The sequence below is a fragment of the Apodemus sylvaticus genome, chromosome 1, assembly GCF_947179515.1.
Source record: "Apodemus sylvaticus chromosome 1, mApoSyl1.1, whole genome shotgun sequence".
Taxonomy (NCBI): domain Eukaryota; kingdom Metazoa; phylum Chordata; class Mammalia; order Rodentia; family Muridae; genus Apodemus; species Apodemus sylvaticus.
The window spans coordinates 2,501-30,019 of NC_067472.1; the positions used below are offsets into that span (position 1 = coordinate 2,501).

The window sequence follows — 27,519 nt, forward strand, 5'->3', positions numbered from 1 at the left end:
GTAGGAGCATCTTTTGGGTATGTGCCCAGGAGTGGTATAGCGTACTAGGTCTAATTTTCTGAGGAATGGCCAAACTGATTTCCAGAGTGGTTTTACCAGCTTGCAATCCCACCAGCAATGGAGAAGTGTTCCTTTCCCCCACATCCTCTCTAGCATCTGCTGTCCCCTGAGTTTTTCATCTTAGCCATTCTGACCATTGTGAGGTGGAATCTCAGTGTTGTTTTGATTTGCATTTCCCTGATAACTAAGGATGTTGAACATTTCTTTAGGTGCTTTAGAGCCGTTTGAGTTTCCTCAGTTGAGAATTCCCTGTTTAGCTCAGTATCCCATTTTTTAATAGGGTTATTTGACTCTCTGGAGACTAACTTCTTGAGTTCTTTGTATACATTGGATATTAGCCCTCTGTCGGATGTAGGATTAGTAAAGATCTTTTCCCAATTTGTTGCCATTTTGTCCTATTGACCGTGTCCTTTGCCTTACAGAAGCTTTGCAGTTTTATGAGGTCCCATTTGTTGATTCCTGTTCTTAGAGCATAAGCCATTGGTGTTCTGTTCAGAAACTTTCCCCCTGTGCCCATATATTTAATATTCTTCTCCACTTTCTCATCTATAAGCTTCAGCGTGTCTGGCTTTATGTGTAGATCCTTGATCCACTTGGACTTGCTTTGTACAAGGAGATAAGAATGGGTTGATTTGCATTTTTCTGCATGCTGACCTCCAGTTGATCCAGCACCATTTGTTAAAAATGCTGTCTTTTTTCCACTGGATGTTTTTTAGCTCCTTTGTCAAATATCAAGTGACCATACATGTGTGGGTTATTTTCTGGGTCTTCAATTCTATTCCATTGATCTTCCTGCCTGTCTGCATACCAATAGCAGGTTTTTTTTTTTTTTTTTTTTATCACTATTGCTCTGTAGTAGAGCTTGAGGTCAGGGATGGTGATTCCCCCAGAAGATCTCTTGTTGTGGAGAATAGTTTTTGCTATTCTGGGTTTTTTGTTATTTCAGATGAATTTGAGAATTGCTCTTTCTAGATCTATGAAGAATTGATTTGGCATTTTGATGGGGATTGTATTGAATCTGTAGATTGCTTTTGGCAAGATGGCCATTTTTAGTATATTCATCCTGCCAATCCATGAACATGGGAGATCTTTCCATCTTCTGAGATCTTCTTCAATTTCTTTCTTCAGAGGCTTGAAGTTCTTGTCATACAGATCTTTCACTTGCTTTGTTAGGGTCACACCTAGGTATGAAATATTATTTGGGACTATTGTGAAGGGTGTCATTTCCCTATTTTATTTCTCATCTTGTTTATCCTTTGAGTAGAGGAAGGCTACTGATTTGCTTGAGTTAATTTTATTTCCAGCCACTTTGCTGAAGTTGTTTATCAGCTTTAGGAGTTCCCTGGTGGAGTTTTTGGGTCACTTAAGCATACTATCATATCATCTGCAAATAGTGATATTTTGACTTCTTCCTTTCCAATTTGTATACCTCTGACCTCCGTTTGTTGTCTGATTGCTCTGGCTAGGACTTCAAGTACTATATTGAATAGATAAGGAGAAAGTGGGCAGCCTTTTTTAGTGGGATTGCTTCAAGTTTCTCTCCGTTTAACTTGATGTTAGCTACCGATTTGCAGTATATTGCTTTCACTATGTTTGGGTATGGGCCTTGGGTTCCCAATCTCTCCAAGACTTTTATCATGAAGAGATGCTGGATTTTGTCAAAAGCCTTTTCAGACAAAATCCATGTGTTTTTTTCCTATAGTTTGTTTATGTAGTGGATTACATTGATGGATTTCCATATATTGAACCATCCCTACATCCCTGGAATGAAGCCTACCTGATCGTGGTGAATTATAGTTTTGATGCATTCTTGGATTTGGTTGGCCAGAATTTTATTCAGTATTTTTGCATTGATGTTCATGAGGGAGATTGCTCTGAAGTTCTCCTTCCTTGTTTGGTATTTGGTTTAGGTATAAGCATTATTGTGGCTTCATAGAATGAGTTGTGTCGTGCTCCTTGAGTTTCTATTTCGTGGAATAGTTTGAAGAGTGTCGGTATTAGCTCTTCTTTGAAGATCTGATAGAATTCCCTGCTGAACCTATCTGGTCCTGGGCTTTTTTTTTTTTTTTAAATGGTAGACTATTTCCTCAGACTGATGAGACTATTTAGATGGTTTATATGATCCTGTTTTAATGCTGGCACCTGGTATGTATCTAGAAAGTTGTCCATTTCATCCAGATTTTCAAACTTTGTTGAGTATAGACTCTTGTAGCAGGATCTGATGATTTTTTGAATTTCCACAGTTTCTGTTGTTATGTCTCCCTTTTCATTTCTAATTTTATTAATTTGGATACTGTCTCTGTGCCCTCTGGTTAGTCTGGCTAAGGGTTTATCTATTTTGTTGATTTTCTCAAAGAATCAGCTCCTTGTTTTGTTGATTCTTTGTATAGTTCTCTTTGTTTCTGTTTGGTTGATTTTGGCCCTGAGTTTGATTATTTCCTGCCATCTACTCCTCTTGGGTGTATTAGCTTCTTTTTGTTCTAGAGCTTTCAAGTAGATATTAACAGTGGTATCAGCAAACTGTTTCAAAACTTCCAACACTGCATAGAGCTCAGTTATTTGAGCAGAAGATGTAGGAACATCTAAAATAAAAGTATTATCTTTATAACGATATACAGCTTTGCCATTAGCAGAGCCATCAGTAAATATTGTCAAAGCATTTTCCAAGGGAAAATAGGAAGTAATAAGAGGAAATAAAAAGGAATGATCATTAACAAATTGAATTAATTTAACTGGAGGGTAATGATTATCAATATCACCATTAAAATTGATACAAGATAACAACCATTGATGATCATTAGCTATAAGTCATTGTACTTGTTCTCTATTAAAGTGTACAATGATTTTTGCTGGTGCTTTGCCAAAGTATTTTACACTCTCAGTTCTGCCCATAATAATAATGTCAGCAACTGATAAATAATAGGGATAAATGTCTCTTAGTTGAAGAAGGTAGATGAAGCCATAGCAAAGGTCCCTCCTGCCATAAGAGTCCTGTGGGTAAGATTTCTGTCTTGCAAATAATTAATATGATCAGGAGGTCATAACTGATATATTTGACTCCATTTTGAACAGCTTGATTTACTAGCTCTAAAGCCTGCTTAGCTTCTGTGGTCAGGGTTCTAACAGATAAAGGATCAGAATCACCTTTTAGAATGTCAAATAAAGGCTGTAACTGTCCTGTAGATAATTTTAAGTAAGGTCTCAACCAATTAATGTCCCCTAACAACTTTTGAAAGTCATTTAGAGTATGTAAATGCTCAGTTCTAATCTTAATTTTAAGAGAACATATATCTTGAGGAAAAAGCTGAAAACCTAAATATGAATAAGGATATTGTAACTGAATTTTTTCTTGAGCAACTACTAACCCAAGTTTGGCTAAATGAAATTTCAGGTCCTTAAAACCTGTTTGTAGATCATCATAATTAGGATGAGCTAATAATATGTCATCCATAAAATGAACTATATATGCATCTATTAATTTTTCACGAACTGGTTGAATAACAGCAGCAACAAATTTTTGACAGAGAGTACGACTATCCCTTGAGGCAATACTTTCCATTTAAATCTCTGCATAGGTTCTTTAAAATTTATATCAGGTTAAGAAAAGGCAAATCTCTTCTTATCCTCTTCAGCAAGAGGAATAGTAAAGAAGCAATCTTTTAAATCTATAATAATTTTGTGAACATTTTCAGAAACTGCAACAGGTATGGGCAACCCTGGCTGCAAAGTACCCGTGAGAACCATGGTGCTATTCACAGCTCGAAGATCCTGAAGCAATCTCCATTTACCAGACTTTTTCTTAATGACAAAAATTGGTGTATTCCAGGGGGAGTTATTGACTTCAAGATGACCAGCTGCCAATTGTTCCTGCACTAACATATGAGCAGCTTCTAGTTTTTCTTCAGTTACGAGCCACTGATCAATCCATACTGCATCATCACTTTTCCAAGTTATAGGATCAGCATGGAGTACAGGAATGTCAGCGGCCCCTAGGATGAATATCCAAGTCCTTTGGTACCAGTTTGACCTGAAGGAAAAATAGGCTCAGTAATCTCTTTCTGGTCCTTGCCCAGGAACAAATGTTGTTTTAAGCATCTTAGCTGTAATTACATCATTGGGACTTTTCATAATAATACCCAGTTGAGATAACAGATCTCTTCCCCAAAGATTAATGGGCAGTCCATCCAGTACATATGGTTGAATGGATCTCTGATTTCCCTCAGCATCCCTCTATACCAATAACTCTGCACTCTGATGAGGATTTTGACTCTGATCAATGCCTTTAAGGTGAGTAATAGCTGGCGTCAAAGGCCAACAAGAAAGCCATTCAGATCCCTTTATCACTGTAACATCAGCTCCAGTGTCAATGAGCCCAGAAAATCTTTTTCCATTAGTCCAGATATTTAGTAGAGGCTTTTCCAATCCAATCCTCCACAACCTCAGGTGGGATTAACATATTTATGTTCTAAGGGTAGTAAAGGCAACAGTAATAACTGTGCAACCCGCTGACCAGCATTAATAGTTATGTCTTTAGTAGCAGTAGCCATAATTTTAATATCCCTTTTATAGTCTTGATCAATGACTCTGGGAAACACCTACAATCTCTTCATGGAGCTACTTCTACCTAAAATAAGACCAAAAACTCCTTCTTCTTTTTTTTTTTTTAAAGATTTATTTATTATTATATGCAAGTACACTGTAGCTGTCTTCAGACACTCCAGAAGAGGGTGTCAGATCTCATTAGGGTGGCTGTGAGCCACCATGTGGTTGCTGGGATTTGAACTCAGGATCTTTCAGATTTGAACTCAGGACCTTTGGAAGAGCAATCAGTGCTCTTAACCACTGAGCCATCTCTCCAGCCCCCCATATCCTTCTTTTAAAGGGCCAAAGATTCCTGTAGACAAAGCCTGAGGTCCCATTTCTGGGGTTAGTACTGTGTAGGGGGAGGCACAGAGGTCTAATCCTGTGCTTCCTGGGGTTGCTCTTTTGAGGTCACAAATGGATTTCTGTTCAGAGTGGCCCTGTAAACTTGCTTGGTAGGATTTGGGGCCTGGGGCCCCTGCTCCCGTTTCCCTGGAGCACTAAATGGGTGCCTTTGTCACCTCTCTTAGAGTGACATTCATTCCTCCAGTGATTAACACGGTGGCACCTAGGACAAAGTCCAGGTGCACGTGGCCCTTTCTGAATATTATTGCTTCCTGGACAGTTACGAGCAAAATGTCCTTCAAGGCCTCATTTAAAACACCCTTTACCTGACTTCTTTTGTTTGTGTTCAAACCACTCATGGATATCCTTGAGAGCAGCAGCTACAGCAATATCCTGATGAAAAGATGGAGCAATGTCTGCACAGTGGCGAATGTATCCACTGAGATCAGTTTTTTTACGATAAGGCCTAATAGCTGCTTGACAGGCTGCATTAGCATTCTCAAAATCCAATTTTTTTGACATAATCTATACCAGCCTCTGGATTGCCAAAAATCCGAGATGCTGTTGTCAAAAGTCAATTGACAAATTCTTGAAAAGGCTCATCAGGACCTTGCCTAATACCACTGAGAGAAGAGCCAGATTCTCCCTTGGCTGGCAGTTTTTTCCATGCCATAAGAGCTGATAATTGAATTTGAGCATAAAGTCCTGGATCATACAGACCTTGAGCGTTCTGATCAAAGCGACCTTCTCCGACTAAAGCATCAAATGTCCATCCATTATTAGCCTGTATGTTACGTTTAGCTGTTTCCTTACAATCAACTTACAATTATCTTAATATTCTGATTTCCAAAGAAGAAAATCATCCTCACTCAAGACAGCCTTAACCAAAGTATACCAATCTTGAGGTGTGAGCCATTCAGCTGTGCTACTCTCTAAAAGGGCCATAGTAAAAGGAGCATTGGGACCATATTGAGAGACTGCAGTTTTTAATTCCTTTATGAATTTAAAATTGAATCCATGAACTTTTCGGACTGCTGTGCCATCTGGCTGAGTAGTCTCCACGACTGGGAAAACCAGCCGAGTCTGATGTCTATTCTTAGTGGATTGAGCTGTACCCTTCTGTTCTGGTTCCTTGCTAGCAGCATTACTTTTGCAAAGATCATATAATTCTTTAAATAATGCCTGATTCTCCTTTTCTAATTGGATCTGCATATGGAGCTACTGATTTTGTTGACAGAGTTCTTTGTGAAAATCTACAGCTCCCACCACTGGCCTATGAGGGCTATAAGGAGGTGGCCAATTAAAAGGAGGACAATATTCATTATAACTGAAAGCCTCTTCTTCTAACTCCTCTGCATTTCCTGGGTCTAAATCATTTTCTTCTGAGGTTTCAGAGTCCTTAATGGCCTCAGCAACTGTCTTCTTATTAATGTTAGAAATCTTCTGCTTGCATTCTCTGGTGCCATTCCCTCTAACATTACCTTCATTTTTACCCTTTGAAGTTTGTGAGAGCTCTTCCTTAAGACTAACCTCCAATTCTTTTAAATCAGGGTAAATATTTTGTTTTACTTTCTTTTTCTCAGCTTCCTTTTTTGATTCCTCAGACTTAGACTGGCTCTTCATGACAGCCTCATCATCACTATCTAAACTAATTAAATCTAAATCATTTTTAGAATCAGAAATGGACTTTATTTTCTGTAATAATTTCTGACCCTCTGCCACAGCCACCAAGACTGAAACAGAGGGATTCTTCAAAAAGTCTGTTTCTGCATGACTTTGAACTAAGCCTGCTCCTAAATGTCTTTGTTGTTAAATTGTTACCACATTCAGAAGAGGATTTAACTTAGTATGCTTAGGAATGGCAAACCTATATGTGAATGTATCCAGACTCCCTAAGTAAAATCTCAATGCTTCCTTTGTTAAAGAAAAGACTCCCATGCTCTCTTTGCCTGCCACAGGAGGGGAAAAAAATCTTTCTCAGCTTTCCTGTCTTGCCTTTTGTGATGGCTATTCTTGGTATTCAAATTGACTTTAATTAACTAAATTCAAAGTTGGGTACTGTGAGAGATTTTTCTTAATTATAATTTTGGAAGTGGGAAAACCCTTTTTCAATCTGGATCTTTTGAGGTGATAAGATCCACCTTTTTTTTTTTTTTTTTTTAAGTTTTTTTGGATTTGGTTTTTTTGAGACAGGGTTTCTCTGTATAACCGTGACTGTCCGGGAACTCTGTAGACCAGGCTGGCCTCGAACTCAGAAATCCGCCTGCCTCTGCCTTCCAGAGTGCTGGGATTACAGGCGTGCGCTGCTGCACCACCACCACCACCACCACCACCACCACCACCACCACCACCACTGTCCGGTCTAAGAGCCACCTTTAATTTAGATCTGGAACACAGCTTCTGGTAGCAACCTACATCTATAAAGGACACTGGAGATGGTAGCTCTTTCCCTCTGTTTGCTTGCCCTAGCTCCGGCTAGCAAGTTTGGGATTTTTGTTTTTTTGGGTTTTGTTTGTCTTTTTTTTTTCTTTTTTTCTTTTCTTTTCTTTTCTTTCTTTTCTTTTCTTTCTTCCTTCCTTCCTCCTTCCTCCTTCCTCCTCTTCCTCCTCCTTCTTCTTCTTTTTGTTTTTTTCCATACAGGGTTTCTCTGTTGTAGCCCTGCATGTCCTGGAACTCACGCTGTAAAACAGGCTGGCCTTGAACTCAGAAATCCACCTGCCTCTGCCTCTGCCTCCCAAGTGCTGGGATTAAAGGTGTGTGCCACCACCGCCCAGCGTTTGTTTGTTTTTCTGACCTTAGAGCCTATTTTTTTGGAATTCTGATCATCTGAGACATCTAGCAACATGGACTCAACCACTTTCCATTAGTAGACAGCCATTGTTAGACTGGTTGGACCAAAGCCTGTGAGCCATGCTAACAAATCCACTTTCTACACACATAGAGAGATTTAGTCTCTCAGTCTGTTCATTGTTCATCTGGAGAACCTTAAGTAACACAGCTGTTTTGTTTTGTTTTGTTTTGTTTTTGTTTGTTTCTTTATTTTTCCCACCTTCCCAAGGTGGAAGATGTACTGGCTAACAATAGTGCTTTACAGTGTTTGTCACCTGTTTCTTGCTTTTGGCCCCCAGAGTTGTCTCATACTCACCAGGTAAAAAATAGCTGCAGTTTACCCGAACCCAGCATGAAGACACAAAACAAATATCTTGTTTACTAAAATCTCTCTTTAATTGTTAATACCTTGGGCATCCTTCCACTTGAGGACCAGATTAAGAACTCCATTGCAAGTTGAGTAATGGGCTATGTAAACTATGCTCCTATTCCAGGAGGAAGGGGAAGTGCCTAGTGAGTATTCAGGGGAGTTTAAGCAAGGGCCAAAGTGGCAAGGTAATGAGTGCAGAATCAATTGCCACAAAGGGAGGAACAGGCGGCTGAGCAGAGGAAACGGGAGTGGTGGGTCCTCCCCGGGGCTGGGTGGGAAGACAGACAGGTAGGATATTGGAGGACAGGCACAAATGCTACTGAAAAGCACATCTCTGCACATCTGGGAAAGCTTTTGTCCGGGACTGGAAGCCTGAGCCGGGAACTTCGTCTCTGTCGGTCAGCTCACTTTAACCCTAAGGGAGGTGCTCATGTCACTCAAGACTCACTGACCAATCAGAGCCTTCAGACGGACCTGCCAATCAGAAAAGGAGGAGGATCCTTCCGGGTGTAACGTTGCAAGTTCCGTTCTGAGGCTGAGAGCTCTTGAATGTTTCCGTGTGTAGTGCTCTGAACTCTGCTACTGGGTACTGTGAGGGGAAGCTCTGAAATCGCGACATGGTGAGAGCAGGGTCACTGCCCACAATAGGGAGGAGCAGGCTGCTGAGCCTTGGAAGCTGTTTTAGTGGGTCTTTTTTGAGGCTGGGTGGGAAATGTCAGCCAGATGCGGCTACCTGTGAGGTCCCTTGTCCTAGTCATTCGCTGGATCCGGCCGTGGCCACTGAATAACTTCACTATGGGGACTGCGTCTAAGCAAAACATTTGGAGCAGGGACTTGTGTGTAGAGACATCCTTGGCAGGTTGCCAAACTCGGAGAGCCCTAGTTTCTCTAGTGTCTTCTACAGGTTCTGCTCTTAGCGTTTAATATTTAGATGTAAGATCCCTTTGGAGTTAAGTTTGTGGAGGTTGTAAAAGGCATCTCATGTGTTGGGTAGCACTCCAATATTAAGCTGTGATGTAGAAGAGTTTAATAGATGATGTAAAGGATTTACCAATGCTTAGGAGATAGTAAGGACCACCAAGTAGAATTTACTTCAGGGAGGACTGCTTCTAAAACACTCCACAGATAAGTAGTATGCTAACCAGGCCTGTTAGAGATTAGGATGCTAGGATACACGTTTATTCACGAGCATTATCCAGAAATTTGGCTCTAGACTATAACAAAGAAGACATCTCTTATTTACAACTAGCCACTAAGCCCATCCTCATATCAAAGAGCAAGCCTCTAGCCAGCTGCTCAAGGTGGCATTACAGGGTCACAACCAATGTGGTGTGCCATAAAGACTCAGTTTTTTTCTTGAGAAAAGTATAGTTCTGCCACACAGGCAAGACTACACCAGGTGACAACCATTTGAAAAGGAAAAAACACTGTTGTGTTGAGGGCTAGCCTAATCAAGCAAGGCTTTCCATGAGGCCCTCATGTATGGAGAAGGAAACCCAGGAACATGCTTGGCAGAGCCAGTAACAGACTGAGGCCTAGGCCTTGAGAGTTTTCCCTAAGGCCCTGATGTATTGAGAATAAAATAGAACTCCTCTAAAGCAAGGGAAATACTTCTGAGAACTACTAATGGTCTGGGGTCAAGGCCTTTGGGAGGGATTGCTTCACATCTGAACCAACTCTTCCTACCACATGGGGCTATGGCTATCAGTCCTAAGTCCACTGTAGGTTTGCTTAGTAATGTTCTTGAGATACCCTGTGTTCTGCTGTGCACCATTGTTTATTAGCCTCGTCCTGAGTTTGTCCCACTGTATGATAGTTTCTGCTGACTTCATAGAAGTCTACCATTTTTTAACATTTTCCCCCTGTTAGTAGTATACAAGATGCTTTTGTTTTGTTTTGTTTTGTTTTGTTTTTTTGTTTTTTGAGACAGAGTTTCTCTGTATAGCCCTGGTTGTCCTTGAACTCACTCTGTAGACCAGGCTGGCCTCGAACTCAGAAATCCACCTGCCTCTCTAGTGCTGGGATTAAAGGCATGCACTACTGCCCACAAGATGCTATTCTTAAGAAGCTTACTTAGCATAAGACATAGTTTGTGTAAGTCCTCCCATCTCTAACTTTTATACTTCCTACCTTCTACTTTTCCTATCTTTTTCATCCTCTGGGATCTTCCACTTAGGACCCTGTTACTCAAGAATAATCTGCTGTTTCTGGGCACTGGAGTACTTAAGAAATAATTATGTTAATATCTTTGCTGTGTAAATCTCCCATTTAAGTGGCTAGACTTGCAGTCTTCAGTCCATATTTAAATTGTTCAAAATATAACCTGAGGCCTGAACCTAAAAGAGACTTAAGGGTGACAGCAAATGTGGAATGTAAAATCTCTTCTCTGCTGCCTCCTCTTTGAGCATTAGCCAGTGCTGCATGCATCCTGTCATTAAAGGCATTTTTCTTAACTAAACTTTTTTGTATACAGTGATTTCTCCTTGGGAAGACTTGTTTGTTCTAGGACAGTTGCATCTTCAGCCTTTTAGAAAAATATTTCTGAGATAAGCTATGTTGACTCAGGTCACATTGCTCCCCAGGGCAATGACCTTGCTTTCCTCTTGATTAAACTTCCCAAGTTGTTCGGTTAAAAGGCTGTACTACAACAGAATTTTAAAATTACCCATTCAAGTCATGTATTGAATTGTCCATTGCAATAACAGGAAAAGGATTTGTATGTGTAACATGGCAGAACAGACCAGAATAGGAAGAACAGTTTACTGTATACACTGCAGGGTGAAACAGGATAGACAAGAGCTAGATCACATACTAAAGTTTAAGGTAGTCAGCTACAGGGGTCACCATTATGAAGAATGACCTGATATAGGCAGGGTAAATAATTTTGTAATTTTCCAGCATCTATTAGTTCATGCATATGAATGAATACAGACTAGATTGATGGGTATACAAATTATGAAGATTAGCTTGAGCCAACGAATATTGGATTTCCAATTAAAAGATTGTACTATGCAGATATGTGTAATCCTCCGTGACACAGTTAAGTCAGTTCAGAAATCTGAGATGGTTATAGATTATCAGAAACTAACATTACATTTAGGGAAAAGGTCAAAGAGTATCTCATTATTATGTTGTTATCTTATTATCTTCCCTTCTACCAGGGAAAGGCCTGTTCTGTTTTCAAAGTCATTATTCCTATATGCGTTTTCAATTATATTTATCTTTTGAAAAAGTTAATTATTGGTATTACTTTTTAAATTTCATTTTCTTATGTACCACTGCTCTAATCTCTTATTTGTTTTTATTTTCCAATGTTTCCCAGTTATTAAGAATTTCATTCTTTGGCTAACCAATGACTGCCTCAAATTGAGACCGATCCCATGGGCAAGAACCGATTCCTAACACTATTAATGATACTCTGTTATGCTTGCAGACAGGAGTCTAGCATAACTGTCCTGTGAGAGGTTCCACCCAGCAGCCAATGGGAAGAGATGGAGAGACCCACAGCCAAACATTAGATGAAGCTTGGGGAGTCTTATAGAAGAGTTAGAAGGATTGAGGAACTCGAAGAGGACAGGGACTCCATAGGAAGACCAACAGAGTCAACTAACCTGGACTTTTGGGAGCCCCCAGAGACTGAACTACCCACCAAATAATGGTCCAGGGCTGGACTTAAGCCTCCTGCATATATGTAACAGATGTGTAGCTTGGTCCAACAACCTTAGCAGGGAGTTGGGGTAGGGGGAGCTGTCCCTGAATCTATTGCTTGCTTGTAGATCCTGTTCCCCTAACTGGGTTCAGTGGGAGAGGATGTACCTAGTGCTGCAGTGAGTTGATGTGCTGGGGGTGGAAATAGGGGGAGGGGGTGTAGTGCATGAGGGGATGAGGAGGGAGGAATAGGGCAAGGATTTGCATGAGGTGGTACAGGGAGGAGAGGAACTGATATTGAGATGTAAAGTGAATTTAAAAAACCATCTTGATCAATGACATGAAATCTACTCAGCTGTAATTTTTAAGGAGGGTTCTATTGATTTTGTACTTAGGCTGAGAATTCTGTCATCTAATATATAAGGAAAGAGTGTTCCTGTAGAAATGTTGCAGATATTTTGGCTTTCTAACAACTCATTAAAAGTCAGAGGTTTTATTGGCTTGTGAAAAATGACAATTACATGTCATATGCAAAAGAGAAAAAGAGTTTATTCCTTTTTCTCAAGGGTTTTCATATTTATTTCTGTTCAGAGCAACATCTCCTGAAGCTCAGCCATTCCTTATGGTATGTAGTTAAGACTTACTTTGAGGGCTGGAGAGATGGCTTAGCGGTTAAGAGCACTGACTGCTCTTCCATAGGTCCTGAGTTCAAATCTCGGCAACCATTGTATGCTTTAAGTGGATCTCTCCAATTGGAATAGCCCTCCACCCCCAGTCCATTTTCTATTACTGGCAAAGGAGTGAACCAGAGTGCATGGGGTGAGTGCTGGCCAGTGATTGATTTTGATTTTGACTATAATTCTGCAGTTCTTGTTTAAAGGACAGTGTTATATTTATAGGTCTGTTTTTGTGTTTACTTTTATCAGTGGTGCCATCTATGTTGTGTGATTTTATTAACTATAATTTAATTATATTGTTGTATCTCTGAAAAATGATATAGCACAGATTTTTGTCTTCTGGAAATTTAATATATTTTTTGTTTTTTTATTAGATATTTTCTTTATTTACATTTCAAATGCTATCCCCTTTCCTCGTTTCCCCTCCGAAAACCCCCTATTTCCATCCCCCCTTCCCCTGCTCACTAACCCACCCATTGTGGCTTCCCTGACTTGGCATTCCCCTACCCTAGGGCAATGAGCCTTCAGGGATCCAAGGCCATCCTCTGCTACCCATATGGCTGGAGCCATGGGTCCCTTCATGTGTACTCTTTGGTTGGTGGTTTAGTCCCTGGGAGCTCTGGGGTGTACTGGTTGGTTCATATTGGTGTTACTTCTATGGGACTGTAAACCCCTTCAGCTCCTTGGGTCTTTTCTCTAGCTCCTCCATTGGGGACCCTGTGCTCAGTTCAATGGTTGGCTAAGAGCATCCCTCTCTATATTATGAGTTCCTTGCATTTTTGTTGGTTTGGGGACTTTCTGTGGAGAAACGATTTTAATTTTCTCTTCATGATCCTAAAAACTTGCCTCTCCTCATTTCTTGTCAATTCTGTGTCTTATTGTGGTTGCAATCATCAATGTTTGAGTTTTTGCTACTGAAGTGATTGATATGGTTAAGACATTGGATTTGGGTTTTTAAAACATTCTCACATATTATTGTCTGTGTGTCCTAAGTAGCTTTAGTCATTAACATTTTAGAGCCTACAGTCATCTGAGGGAGCCTCACTTGAGGGCATGCCCTCTTCAAAATAGCTGAATGCTGTATCAGTGAAATATTGTGTTGAGTGGTGATTGATGTAGGAAGACTCTTCCACTGAGGGTGGCAGGATCCCTAAGCAAGTGGACCTGGGCTGGATAAGAGAGCTAGCTGAGCATGAGACAGTGACCAAGCAAGAGTGTAATCCAGGAAACATCCATGGTTTTTTCCTTCATTTTTTGGTGTGAGTATTTATCATAAGCTCCCAAAATGATGTATGGTGATCTGACAAAACTATCAAGAAAAAAAAAAACCTGTTCATTACTTGAATGGGTTTGGTTAGAGGATTCAAACACAGCAGCAGAGTAGCAAGTTAGAACCGAAAAATGGAATGCAAAAAGTGATTTTGCTGCTGAGCAGAACCTGAAAATGTTCTCGTTTGGTGAAATGTGGAAAGCATAAGGACTTCAGATGGCAAAAGGCATGTACACAGAACTTAATTGGCAATTCCTGTAGTACCTGGAAGATCAGTGTGTTGATAGTAATGCAGACAGAAAAAAAATCAAAGTCATAGGATTTCAGTGGAAAATAGATTCCATGATCAATTCAGCCAGAGGTCATTTGTGTGATATTTTGGCCCAAAGACTTTCTTATTCTGGCAATGCCCTGAGGATCTGAATAAGGTAGAATTTAAAAGTATTAGGCTGATTTATTAGATGGTAGATTGAATCTGTTGGATAGTTATGACTCACTGAGGACTACAGTGAAAAGAAGCAACAAGTTGGGTAGAAATAAATGCAAAGTCTATGACTTGTAGAGAAAAACAGCACTGGGAATTTTCAGATGGCAACCAAATGCTGAAACAGGCAGGAATCATCAAGGAAATTATCACCTTAAATAGAAGGACCTTAAATAGAAGGACATTAAATAGAAGGGCCTAAGTTCCAATGGTAACACTCCCTCCTTCTAAGCCTTCAATTAATAGAAGGGGTAGGCAAAGTGAGTCCTAGTCCCAGAAAGGGACTTCATATAAAACCTGGTGCAACTGTGGTCTAAGCATGTGGGTTCTATCCAACTTTAGAAGAGAGAAAGATACAAAATTTTAAATTATTCCTCTATGGTTGCAGTTCAGTACTGTTCCAACCATCTGTGTTTGGCAAAGTCAGAGCCCCAGTGAGGAAACTGAGAGTTCACTGTATGAAGCTGTGAGGATGAAGCCTGAGTTGCATTTTGAGACTACAAGATGTTAGGATACCTAAGCTATGAGAAATCTGCCATGGAGTGATGCATATAGGGGGTGGAAGTAACCAATCATAGTTGTCTGAGAAGTTGCAGGGTTAGGGGCCTTTGAAAATGAAGCCTCATATATCTGAGACAGAAGCACAGGATTTGGTGTTTGCCCTGTTTGGTTTCTTGTTTTGGTCCAGTCTTCCATCAGTAGGAACACATTCCACTGTATTGGAATTGGAAAGGGTATTCTTTGTCATTGTATGTTGGAAATATGTAATTTGCTTTGATTTTACAAGATTTCTTTGAGTGTCAAGAGTGTTTGGGCATTTGAATGGCATGTGTACAGGCTGTTTTAGATTATTAGGATTATTGGGATGATTATGATCCTATAGTGAGCAGGTTCAAAGTGTAGTTGATTGAATTAAAAAACTCTTAGATAGGGTGATGTCTTTGAACACTTGTATCTATCTCCTTTGTGGCTTTTTTAGGGGAGCTTATGGAAGCTTTTATAAGAGGAACCTTTCTAGATTCCTTATTGGAGATAGGATGTAAGTGTCTATAGATTCAACCCATTTTCTGTTTTTTGTGTCTTCTGTTTTGTGGTTCAAACTGATCAGTCAGCTTCCTTCTTGTGCTGTCATACCCTCACCATTATAAATTCTTTCCCTAAATCACATAAGATAAAATAGAAGCAATTGCTATTCAGTGCTAGGATATTTTGCTACCCTAACATTTTTATATTCTTAATTTTGTTGCTTTTGTTTTTTATTTTGAAGACAAAGTTTCTCTGTGTAACCTTGGGTGTCCTTAAAGTAGGTATGTAGACCAGACAAGACTTGAACTTAGTTATCCACCTGTATCTGGCTCCAGAGTGCTGGGATTAGATATGGGTCAACATGTCTGGCTTGCTTTCTTTTTATATGATTAGCTGATAGGCTTGGAAGGTATGCAAGTAAATTTTATGGAAATGGCCCACCATTTTGCATAGCTTGAAGTAGGTGAGCTCTGAGAATACAACATCCTTAGGAACTTCATCCCAGGATTGCTTCTTGCTGCTGATATGCCTTCCCTGTCACTATTACATAGTCTTATGATTCCTGAGCATTAGCCTACCCTACTGAGCAAAATTCCCTCAGATCAACATGAAGATGAACTTTCATGAATTAATGCTGCTTAGATGAATTAATGATTTTAAGAATTTCTGATTTGATTAAAATAATTTTAAGAAGTAAATTTAAGGAGATGGTTTTAGTTGTTTTGCCAGGAAGATGTAATAAAATGAGAATCAAGAATAGAAGAGTGCCCACTCCATATAGAATGTAAGTAAAGATTACATAATCAGAAATACAATGAGCTTTCACAATTACACTAAGAGGAGAAATAAACTTGGGACAAATGTGTGATCAAGGAAAGCCATTCATTCTAAGTCAGGTCCAAGGATGAGGCCACAGATGTAAGCTATGATAAAGGGAGGCAATGGGAAACTGTTGCTTTGAACTTACAATGAGCTTATAGAATGAAACACTGTCTTGAACTTACTATCAGCATCCTTCTGAAACTCCCTTTTTGTGTAACATTTTATCTATGAAGTAATTTTCTTAAAGACCTTTTGTCTAAGAAGGTATAAAAAGGCCAGAGAAAAGAAATAAGGTGATGGCTTGAGGGCTCTTCCCGTCCATCCAAATGTATGTGTGTGACATTTAGTGCTCAGCCCTATCCCGCAAATTATATCTCTGTGTGTCTGTTTGTTTAAATGTATGTACATTTATGCATGTATAAGTATATGTGTATATGTACATATGCATGAACACTTATGGAACTGATGAGATAGGCTGTTGGGCCAGACCAGTATGTATATGTGTATGAGTGTGTGTGTCTGTGGGTGCTGTCTGTGTGAAATGATTTTCTTTTCTTTTCTCTCATGAAGAGTTAAAAAGTTCTAAGCCTCTACTCTGGCCAGCAAGAGGTTCTTGAACCAGAGAGAAAAGAAACCAGCACTTATTAGCACAAAAGAGTAAGAGAGTTACAAACCAGAGATCATCAGTCTTTGACCTTCAAATGATGCTGTGTCCTGCCCAGTACCATTCCCCTAAAGTTCTCTTCTAAAGACCAGGGCAGGTCCCCAGCACAGTAAAGAGATCTGAGTTCTTTCTATCGTTTTTGTTTGTTTGATTAATTTTTGGAGGGGAGTCAGAGTCTTATTAGTCTTGTTATCCTAGAACTTGTAGCATAGACCAGGATGGCATCCAACTAAATTAGGTACACCTGCCTCTGCCTCCTGAGTATTGGGATTAAAGGCACAAGCACACATACCCAGCTTGCTCATCATTTTTGTTGTTAGTGGTTGTTCATACAATTTCTCTGATGTGTGCTCAGTACTGTTGATCTGTTTGCTTCTCTCTCTCTCTCTCTCTCTCTCTCTCTCTCTCTCTCTCTCTCTCTCTCTCTCTCTCTCTCTCTCTCTCTGTGTGTGTGTGTTAATTGGCATTTCATCTGCAAGGCTATATCCTATTCAAAAGGCACAGAGATGAACCTCATTATTCAGTTTCCCTATAAAATTACTTGGTTAATATATTAGAACTTCTGTGTCAGGAAATAAGTGGAGGAAGCACTAGAATTATATGACTATATTGTCAATGAAGCATACATTTAGTGTTGTTGGTATAATACTTTCTTTTGTACACATGTATGGGATATTTTAGGATGCAGTGACCTACGATGAAGTGCATGTGAACTTCACTCAGGAAGAGTGGGCTTTGCTGAATCATTCCCAAAAGAGTCTCTACAGAGATGTGATGCTGGAGACCTACAAGAACCTCACTGCTATAGGTAAGACTGTGAATTTTCTTTCCTTTTTTAAAATAAGGAGACAAATGTTTCTTATTGATGATCTTCTGTAATTTCAATTGAGAAGCAGGAAGAATGAGAACAAATTGGCCATAGTTCTAAGGGTCACTGAATATAGTAATTTGAATTTTGCCTAATTTCCAATAATATATCATACATTTTCTGGTACTATATTTTAGGCTACAATTGGGAAGACCATAATATTGAAGAACATTGTCAAAGTTCTAGAAGACATGGAAGGTAATTTTCATGTGCAAGCTGATATAAATATGCCTCTGAAATAATTTTAATGTGTCCTGGAAGTTTTAAAGAAAAGCAACAGTGTAAAAAAGCCTTGCTTTAAGTGTAGTACAACTAATTTAAACTAGCCCTGACTAGCTTACAAATAAATGAGACTCAGACAGACTATGGTTATTTTATTTGGCTTTGACAATTACTAGGGTGTAACCTCTACTCTTCTGTTTAAACAGCTGGCCTGGCTGCCTCCCCAGCTGTGTACCCTAGATACCTGCTGGTTCTCCTGACATGTGCTCATGGTCTCTCTCCCTTCATGGCTGCTTTCTTCTTCTTCTTTTTTTTTTTTATTTTTTATTTTATTTTTTATTTTATTTTTTATTTTTTGAGACAGGGTTTCTTTGTGTAGTCTTGGCTGTCCTGGAACTCACTTTGTAGACCAGGCTGGCCTCGAACTCAGAAATCTGCCTGCCTCTGCCTCCCAAGTGCTGGGATCACAGGCATGCGCCACCACACCCTGCTTGCTTTCTTCTTTTTACTAGTTCTTCCTCCTTTTCATCTCTCCTTCCTCAGCCAGGTCACTCCAAACCCACCTACCTTTAATCCATCCAGTAATTGGCTGTAGCCAATTTTATTTAGCCAATAGTTTTAAATTAGGAAATAAGGTTTGCACAACAAAAGCTTATAAATGTGTGAAATCACTCATAGGCCTAGACATTCAGATATAGACATTTGCATTACAATACATAGCAGCAGGACCAGATCTCAACAGTTCCCCTTTTATGGGTGCTGGAGAGATGGCTCAGCTAAGAGTCAGTTAAGAGCACTGACTGCTCTTTCCAAGGGCCTGAGTTTAAATCCGAGCAACCACATGGTTGCTTTCAGACTCCCTCTTGTGTTTTGTCTAAAGACAGCTACAGTGTACTTTTTTCATATAATAAAATAAATAAATCTTTAAAAACAAGCAAACAAAAAAAATAATTCCCCTTTTTTGTCTAAATAAAAAGGCTCTTTTTTAAATAATAATGAACAACATACCCTAGGAATAATTATGAAATTGAATTATTAAGCAAATGTGACATTTTAAAAATCTTGTCTGTTTGTATGTGGCAATTTAGGAGAAAGTATTTTATTATCTATTTTATCCTGGTGAGTTTTGTTTTTGTTTTTGTTTTTTTGTTTTTTTGGGTTTTTTTTTGGTTTTTTGAGTCAGGGTTTCTCTGTATAGTCCTGGCTGTCCTGGAACTCACTCTGTAGACCAGGCTGGCCTCCAACTCAGCCAAGCCACTGCCTCTGCCTCCCAAGTGCTGGGATTACAGGTGTGAGCCACCACGCCAGGCTAAGTTTAGAGTTTTGTATGTAAATCAATTTTTATCCTAACTTGTGTAACTCTCCTAAAATTACCTTTGTGGACCTAGAACATACTTTTAAATCTTAAACAATTTAAGTTTATGGTAATATTATGACTATTTAATTTTTAACTCTATTAGAGAGTTGAGAAGGAATAAATATTATTTGAGTAAGAGGAAGTGTAGGGACCCAGATTTTAAAAATCATATGAATGACAGAGATAGCTTACTGATAATATTAGACAGTCCCCAATATTTTTTATAATATTTATAAAACATTGCTCTGTCTTGGCAGAGTATAGCAGAGTCTTGTACCCATATGTTCTTTTGGACAGTATTTTGTCTGCAGATAAAATTAGGGCATTTCTAGCCCAGTGGCTAGCTTGCCACAATTGAAGCAACTCCATACAGAGGTATTGATGTGCATTATCTTTTTTGAAGTGGATATTGTCAGGAGCAGACATGTCTCATAATGAAAAGAACTTTTGATAATGAAATAACGTTAAATGTCATATTTTCTGGATCGCTGATGCTTTTGAACTCCATTTATTTATTTGTAGCATATTAGAACAAGCAAAGAATGCCTGTCTCCAGCTATCTATTTTCTTACAGTCTAGGATATATATTTTTGTGATAATCTAGACTAGTATCTAATATAACTATGTGTTTGATTGACTGACTGTTAACTTACATAATTTAATTATCCTAAACAGTTTGTAATAGCAACTATTGAAAGGACTGGGATTAAACCTTACATTTTTAAATGAGTTGTATAGGCATAATGCCTATCTAAAAATAACAAAATTAATCTTAAAATTTGTATCAATATATAAAGATTTGTAACAATGAAAACCTTAAATCTGTATATATAAAACATATAAAATTTTGTACCAATGTAACACAATATAACCTTATTTTTATATTAATATATAAAATTTTGTATCAGTGTAAGATTATGGCTATAAAATATCTTTTGGTTTGAAAGTAGGCTTAATAATCTATCCTTATTTAATTTTCCATAATATTTTTATATCTTCCTTTTTCTTTTCAACCCCCTTTCCTTTACCTAGGAAAGAAAGAATCATATAAATCCCTGAGTCTAAGCTCCCTATTTTGTTTCCTCCCTTTCCAAAAGCACAATTATTTATAATCATCTCTCTCTCTTTTTTTTGTTTTTTGTTTTTTGTTTTTTTGAGACAGGGTTTCTCTGTAAAGCCTTGCCTGTCTTGGAACTCACTCTGTAGACCAGGCTGGCTTCAAACTCAGAAATCCGCCTGCCTCTACCTCCCAAGTGCTGGGATTAAAGGCATGTACCATCACTGTGTGGCATAATCATCTCTTAAAATAACAACATATCTATAATTTATAAAATGACCGAAACCATCTACCCCAATTTAAGGGATTAGGTCTGTGGACTTTTTATAATTATTTTTTGTTGATTTGGGGTGAAGAATTTTTTGTTTGAGTAACCAAAGGGAGTTGGAAAAATGGTTAAGTCAAAATAAAGCTAGTTGGCATTATGTGCTGTTCAGTCTTTATGTGTTGAGAAAGTTTATGGCTTACCTGAAGTCCTGACTAGACCGGTGTGAAAGGCTGGATGAACCAAGGTCATCTAGAATCAGCAGTCTTTTCTGAAGCTGTTTTGGAAGCAAGTCTTTAGAGGAAACAGCTTTGATACAGTTGAGATAGGATTAAGCAGGGAGGTAAACAGCACGTCTCACCATCTCAGCATCCTCAAGGATGAATTTTGTCAGGGCTGACCTCTTGGTCTTTTATTTTGTGATATACAAACTTTACAACCAATGTTTAGTTTTATAAAGATATTTTTTATGAAATGTGAAAGGTGCACAGATCAGTTAAGGATTAATTTTTTTATTTTTTGAGCAAGTGAGAACAAATTTTTATGAATTCAATCAATAACCAAATTGTAATATAAAATTTTACTTATACCAAATTAAAGAATGGCATGATGAATTTTGAGAACTCTGTAGTGAACAAGATTTATAGGCTATGTATAGCTGAAGTTTAATGGCTGATATCATGTAGAGGGATCAGCAAATCATGTTACCTATCCTGTTTGGTTTTTCTGATTTTTTTCCTTTGTCTGCAGCCATGATCTACAAGGGGGGGTCTTCCACTATGAAATCTGATCCTTATTATTTTAGAAGGAGTCTAAAGCCTTTTTGTTGTTGTAGTTGTTGTTATTTATTTGTTTGTTTGTTAACACAAATATAGAGCCTGTTTTCATCAGGGTTTCTATTCCTGCACAAACCATCATGACCAAGAAGCAAATTGGGGAGGAAAGGGTTTATTCAACTTAAAATTAACATATTACTGTTCATCACCAAAGGAAGTCAGTACTGGAATTAAAGCAGCTCAAGAAGCAGGAGCTGATGAAGAGGACATGGAGGGATGTTACTCGCTTGCTTCCCCTGGTTCGCTCAGCTTGCTTTCTTATAGAACCCAAGACTACCAGACCATGGATGGTAGCACCCACAAGGAGCCCTCCCCGCTTGTTTACTAATTGAGAAAATGCCTTACAGCTGGATCTCATGGAGGCATTTCCTTAAGGGAGGCTCCTTTCTCTGTGATAATGCCAGCTTGTGTCAAGTTGCCACACAAAACCAGCCGGTGCAAAGTCTCTTTCCCAAAATAGCATGCCTTTGGCCCAATAACCCAAAGTCATCAAAAATATAGAGTGATTTAATTTAGCAGCTTCTTTTTTTTGTTGTTTTTTTGTTTGTTTGTTTGGTTTTTGGTTTTTGGATTTTGTCTTTTCGAGACAGGGTTTCTCTGTATAGCCCTGGTTGAACTGGAACTCACTCTGTAGACCAGGCTGGCCTCGAACTCAGAAATCCGCCTGCCTCTGCCTCCCAGAGAGCTGGTATTACAGGCGTGTGCCACCACCGCCAGGCGCAGCTTCTTTTTTATTTAGGTTTGCTCTACTTTGACCTCTCTCATAGAGGATTTGTAATATCATTATAACCACTGAATTTATAACCACTTAATTTTGATAATTAAAACAATTTTAAACTGTTATTATTACTTATTGAGATAGTTTTTTTTGTTTGTTTGTTTTTCATGTAGCCCGAACTCACCTGGATTTGTTTGTAGATTAAGTTAGCATGACTCACAAGAAATCTAACTATTCTTGCTTTTGTCTCGTAAACATTGAGATCAAAGACCTGGATTTATTTATCCATGTAAGCTTAAAAGCATTTATATTAATGTCCATTAATTACTCCCTTCTTTAAAGATTAATAATTTTTCTATTGATAATCTGGAGTTATTACTGTGTTTTATTTGGGCTGCTCTTAACTCTAATTGGCCGGGCCTCAGGGCCACATTTTTATGACTCCCCTAACCCATGGAGGCTTCTCTTCTATTCATCTTCAACCCCTCATGGTTCTCCTTCAACCCCCAAGCCAAGGAACACTAAACCCTTGGATCTACATGTGGACTCTCTTGTGTCTGGGAAAACAAGATCTTGAGGAATCAGTATTAGCATTAGAATACAAGTAGCATCAGGCCAACTCTAAGAGCATAGAGGTTAAGATTTCTGCCCAGCTCATGTGCTATTTAAGGCTTATTAGGAATAATAAAAGTTATATGTCTTTTATCCATGAATTGAATGACTAAGGTGGGATAGAAACCCCAGATTGAGATGAAAATTTTTTACAACAATTAAATTCTCACAGAACTATGTACCTCAGTGTCAGATATCTGATATATTTGCAAGGCATTCCTCAAAGAAAGAAGGAAAAAATGCCTTAACAGAGTCATAACCCCAGTAGAGCTATGCTGTGTAACTTTCAATTTGTTTAGTCTACTACCACTTAGGTATTGCAAAAGATATACATACTGAATAGGTGATAGGTATATGTTCACAACCTTCTAATAAGCAAATAGCCCATAGTAAAGCTGGAATTTCTCATATACTTGTAGTAACATTGTTAAGTTTGATGAGAAGGGCAATGTATGTGAGTCAAAAATGTTATGGGGAACCTTACTACCATACCACATGTCTATGAAGAATAAAAAATCAAACTTTGTGAATGCAATGTGGAACCCTTTACCATATGTCACAATGGATACAAGCTATGTGAGTATAAGGCTATTGGAAGATGTAAGGTACCTCTCTTTCTCCCAGAACAACTAGAAGATATGTAGTAGTATCCAATATGAGTAAACTTTCTAAATGTGATACAAGTTTGCAATTCATTGGTTTTTGTTAAGGCCTAAGTAAAATATTAAGGCCTAGGTAGGTGATTAGTCTGACATTTTGTGCTGTTGTTAATGTAATAAGGAAATTTCTCATGTTTTTTTTTTCCCCTGGTGTTACTAGGAAACTTTCTCATGCTCAAGTTGATTGCAGATTCTGTTATATTCTGTGCTCTTGTAAGTCAATCACAAGAGAAGTCAGTTAGAACTGCTTTGTATAAGCTTGGACCCAAACCAACCACCCAGCAATATTTTCTGCACCTGTGCATAAGCGTTTGTGGTATTTGCCTTTATAAGCTGCCCCTGGGTTGGAACCCAACATAAGAGAAACACCTGCATCTATTATAAAACTTTCATTTTGAGTAGGTGTTGAATAAAATTTACATTCCCAAGACTTCCCTAGGAATTGAGATCCTACTTGGCAGAAGGAGACATGTATGTGTGTAACTGACCTCCTGATTGGCAAGTTAAGACATGATTGTTAGACAAGGCAAGTCTCCTGGCATAGTTGAATTCCCCAAACAGTAGAAGCAGGATAAATGTATAACAAAGACATGTTCCTAAGGGAATCCTTTATTCCTAAATCATTTTTAAAAAAGATTTATTTATTTATTGTATATATGTACACTGTAGCTGTCTTCTGACATACCCAGAAGATGGCATCAGATCTCATTACAGATAGTTGTGAATCACCATGTGGTTGCTGAGATTTGAACTCAGGACCTCCAGAAGAACAGTCAGTGCTCTTAACTGCTGAGCCACCTCTCCAGCCCTATTCCTAAATCTTGACTGGAATACCTTGGCACAGATGTTTCTAGATCTCAGGCTTAAAAAGCCCAGTAGGATCTTAACTCAATGTCATGGTTCAGTTCCTGAGTCTGATCTATGGCTCTGATTAATCAGTCCTGGGGTGCATACTCAATAAACTATCCCTATCTGACTGAGATCAATGCTCCTGTGGTTTGTGAGGCAACTCATGGACCCCACCAGCTTTCCAACTTTATTGGGAATATCCATAAACTCACACTACAGAAAATTCCTATAGGTGCTATGAATGTGGAAATTCTTCTGTTTGTCCTAGTTCACTTTACAAATGTGGTATAACTCACTATGGGAAAAATTATGAATACAATCAGTGTGGTAAGGCTCTGAGTTCTTCCAGTTCTCCTTAAATGTGTGGAAAAATTTTATATAGAAAAATAATGCTATAAATGTGAGCCATGTAATAAATGCTCTTACCATTATAGGTATCTTCAAAAGTGTAAAACAATCCATAATAAAAGAGAACATTATGAACATAAAAAAGGACTAAAACCTTAAGATTTGATTTTTTTATGATTTCATCAAATTGTTACAATTATTCATACATATAAAATGCTTGATCAGTGTAATGAATGTGGTAAAGCTTTCACATGTGCCAATTATCTTCACAGGCATGAAACAAGTCATCCTGGAGAGAAACCCTCTGAATATACTCATTGTGTTAAAGCTTTTGCATATCAGAGTCATCTTCAAAGGCACGAAAGAATTCATACTGGAGAAAAACCCTATGATGATATTCAATGTGGTGAAGCCTTTGTGGGCCACAGTAATCTCCAAGTACACAAAAGAATACATACTGGAATGAAACCCTATGAATGTAACCATTGTGGTAAAGCCTTTGCATATCCCAGTAATCTTCAAAGGCATGAAAGAATTCATACAGGAGAGAAACCCTATGAATGTAATCAGTGTGGTAAAACCTTTGTAACTCACAGTGATCTCCAAATACATAAAAGAACACATACTGGAGAGAAACCCTATGAGTGTAATCAATGTGGTAAAGCCTTTGCATATCACAGTAATCTTCAAAGGCATGAAAGAATTCATACAGGAGAGAAACCTTATGAATGTAATCAATGTGGTAAAGCCTTTGCATGGCATAGAAATCTTCAAAGGCATGAAAGAATTCATACAGGAGAGAAACCCTATGAATGTAATACATGTGGTAAAACCTTTGCATGGCACAGTCATCTTCAAAGGCATGAAATAATTCATACAGGAGAGAAACCTTATGAATGTAATCAATGTGGTAAAGCTTTTGCACATAATAGTAATCTCTACATGCATAAAAGAAAACATGCTGGAGAGAAACCTTATGAATGTAATCACTGTGGTAAAGCCTTTCCACGTCACAATCTTCTCCAAATACATAAAAGAACACATACTGGAGAGAAACCCTATGAGTGTAATCAATGTGATAAAACTTTTGCATATCACAGTTATCTTCAAATGCACAAAAGAATTCATACAGGAGAGAAACCTTATGAATGTAACCATTGTGGTAAAGCCTTTTCACAACATAGTAGTCTCCGTGTACATAAAAGAACACATACTGGAGAGAAACCCTATGAATGTAACCAATGTGGTGAAGCCTTTGCATATCACAGTCATCTTCAAATACATAAAACAACACATACTGGAGAGAAACCCTTTCAATGTAACCAATGTGGTAAAGCCTTTGTTTATAACAATCATCTCTTAGTACATAAAAGAATACATACTGGAGAGAAACCCTATGAATGTAACCATTGTGGAAAAGCCTTTTCACAACGCAGTAGTCTTCGTGTACATAAAAGAATACATACCGGAGAGAAACCCTATAAATGTAATGAATGTGGTAAAGCCTTTGCATGTAATAGTCATCTTCAAAGACATAAAAGAATTCATACAGGAGAGAAACCTCATGAATGTAATCAATGTGGTAAAGCCTTTGCACGTCACAGTACTCTACAAGTACATAAAAGAAAACATGCTGGAGAGAAACCTCATGAATGTACTCAATGTGGTAAAGCCTTTCCTTCTCATAATCTTCTTCATATACATAAAAGAACACATACTGGAGAGAAACCCTATGAGTGTAATCAATGTGGTAAAACATTTGCATATCACAGTCATCTTCAAGTGCATGGAAGAATTCATACAGGAGAGAAACCTTATAAATGTAATCAATGTGGTAAAGCCTTTGCATGTCACAGAAATCTCCGAGTACATAAAAGAAAACATACTGGAGAGAAACCCTATGAATTTAACCATTCTGGTAAAGCCTTTTCATAACACAACAGTCTCCACGTACATAAAAGAACACATACTGGAGAGAAATCCTATGAATTGTAAGCAATGTGGTAAAGCCTTTGCACGTCACAGTCATCTTCAAAGGCATGAAAGAAATCATACTGAAAGGAAACCCTGTGAGTGTTTTTAACATGGTGAAGCTTTTGTACATCATCATGAAAGAATTTGTATTGGAGAGAAACCTTATGAATATATTTAGTATGGTAAAGCCTTACTATATAATACTTGCACACTATTATAGTCATCATTAAAGTATTCATACTGCTTAGGAATTTTATGAATATAAACAATGTGGTAAGGCCTTTGTGTTATGGGGTCTACTGAGATCCAACACAATTCAAACTCAGGTCAATGGAAATGACAAGAATTTATTATAACCAAGCTGCTATTGATCTATTGGCACCACAGAAAATATTTGGAAGCTGAACAGCATGAAGCCGAGTGAGAACTAGAAATGTACTCAAGTGACATATTTCTCCAGAAGACCAGCATTTTCTAAATCTTCCCAAATATTAACTGAAAATGATTATTTTTCTGACTTCAAGCCTACATGCTAGCTTTCTGTTACATGAGCAAATTCATGAAGAACTCTAGGTAGGCCTTAATACCTGAGTTATAGGGATGAATGCTTATATGAGAAGAACTTTCATGAATAAAAATTTATTTGTTTAACAATTTGTTTTAATTATGTGGTCAGTGTGTCTTTGTGATGTGTGTGTGTGTGTGCATATGCATGCTTGTTCCCAAGAATATTAGATCTTTAGATCTTGTAGCAGGAATTACAATAAGTTGTGAAAAAAAAACTGACCTTGATCCTAGAAATGAACTTGTCTTTACTGCACAGCAATGTGTCTAGTTTAAAGCCTGTACATAGCATCTTGATGTCAGAAAGTAGGAATTCAGGCAATAGGAAAACACTATTCATGTGAATGATTTGATAATGACTTTAAACATCTTAGTTGTCTTCAGTTTCAAGAAAAAAAAATCTTGTTTTTTTTT

The 27,519-nt window shown here is 38.2% G+C and overlaps 1 protein-coding gene across 1 annotated transcript; it reads left to right on the plus strand.

The window, feature by feature from the left end:
* Positions 1-8,709: 8,709 nt before the first annotated feature.
* On the plus strand, positions 8,710-26,595 carry LOC127685249 (zinc finger protein 431-like). The gene is made up of 4 exons (XM_052182215.1): positions 8,710-8,805; positions 17,458-17,584; positions 17,782-17,842; positions 24,840-26,595. Exons 1-4 carry the CDS (start codon positions 8,803-8,805, stop codon positions 26,500-26,502), a joined length of 1,854 nt encoding a protein of 617 aa, XP_052038175.1. The 5' UTR covers positions 8,710-8,802; the 3' UTR covers positions 26,503-26,595.
* The last annotated feature ends 924 nt before the right edge of the window (positions 26,596-27,519 follow it).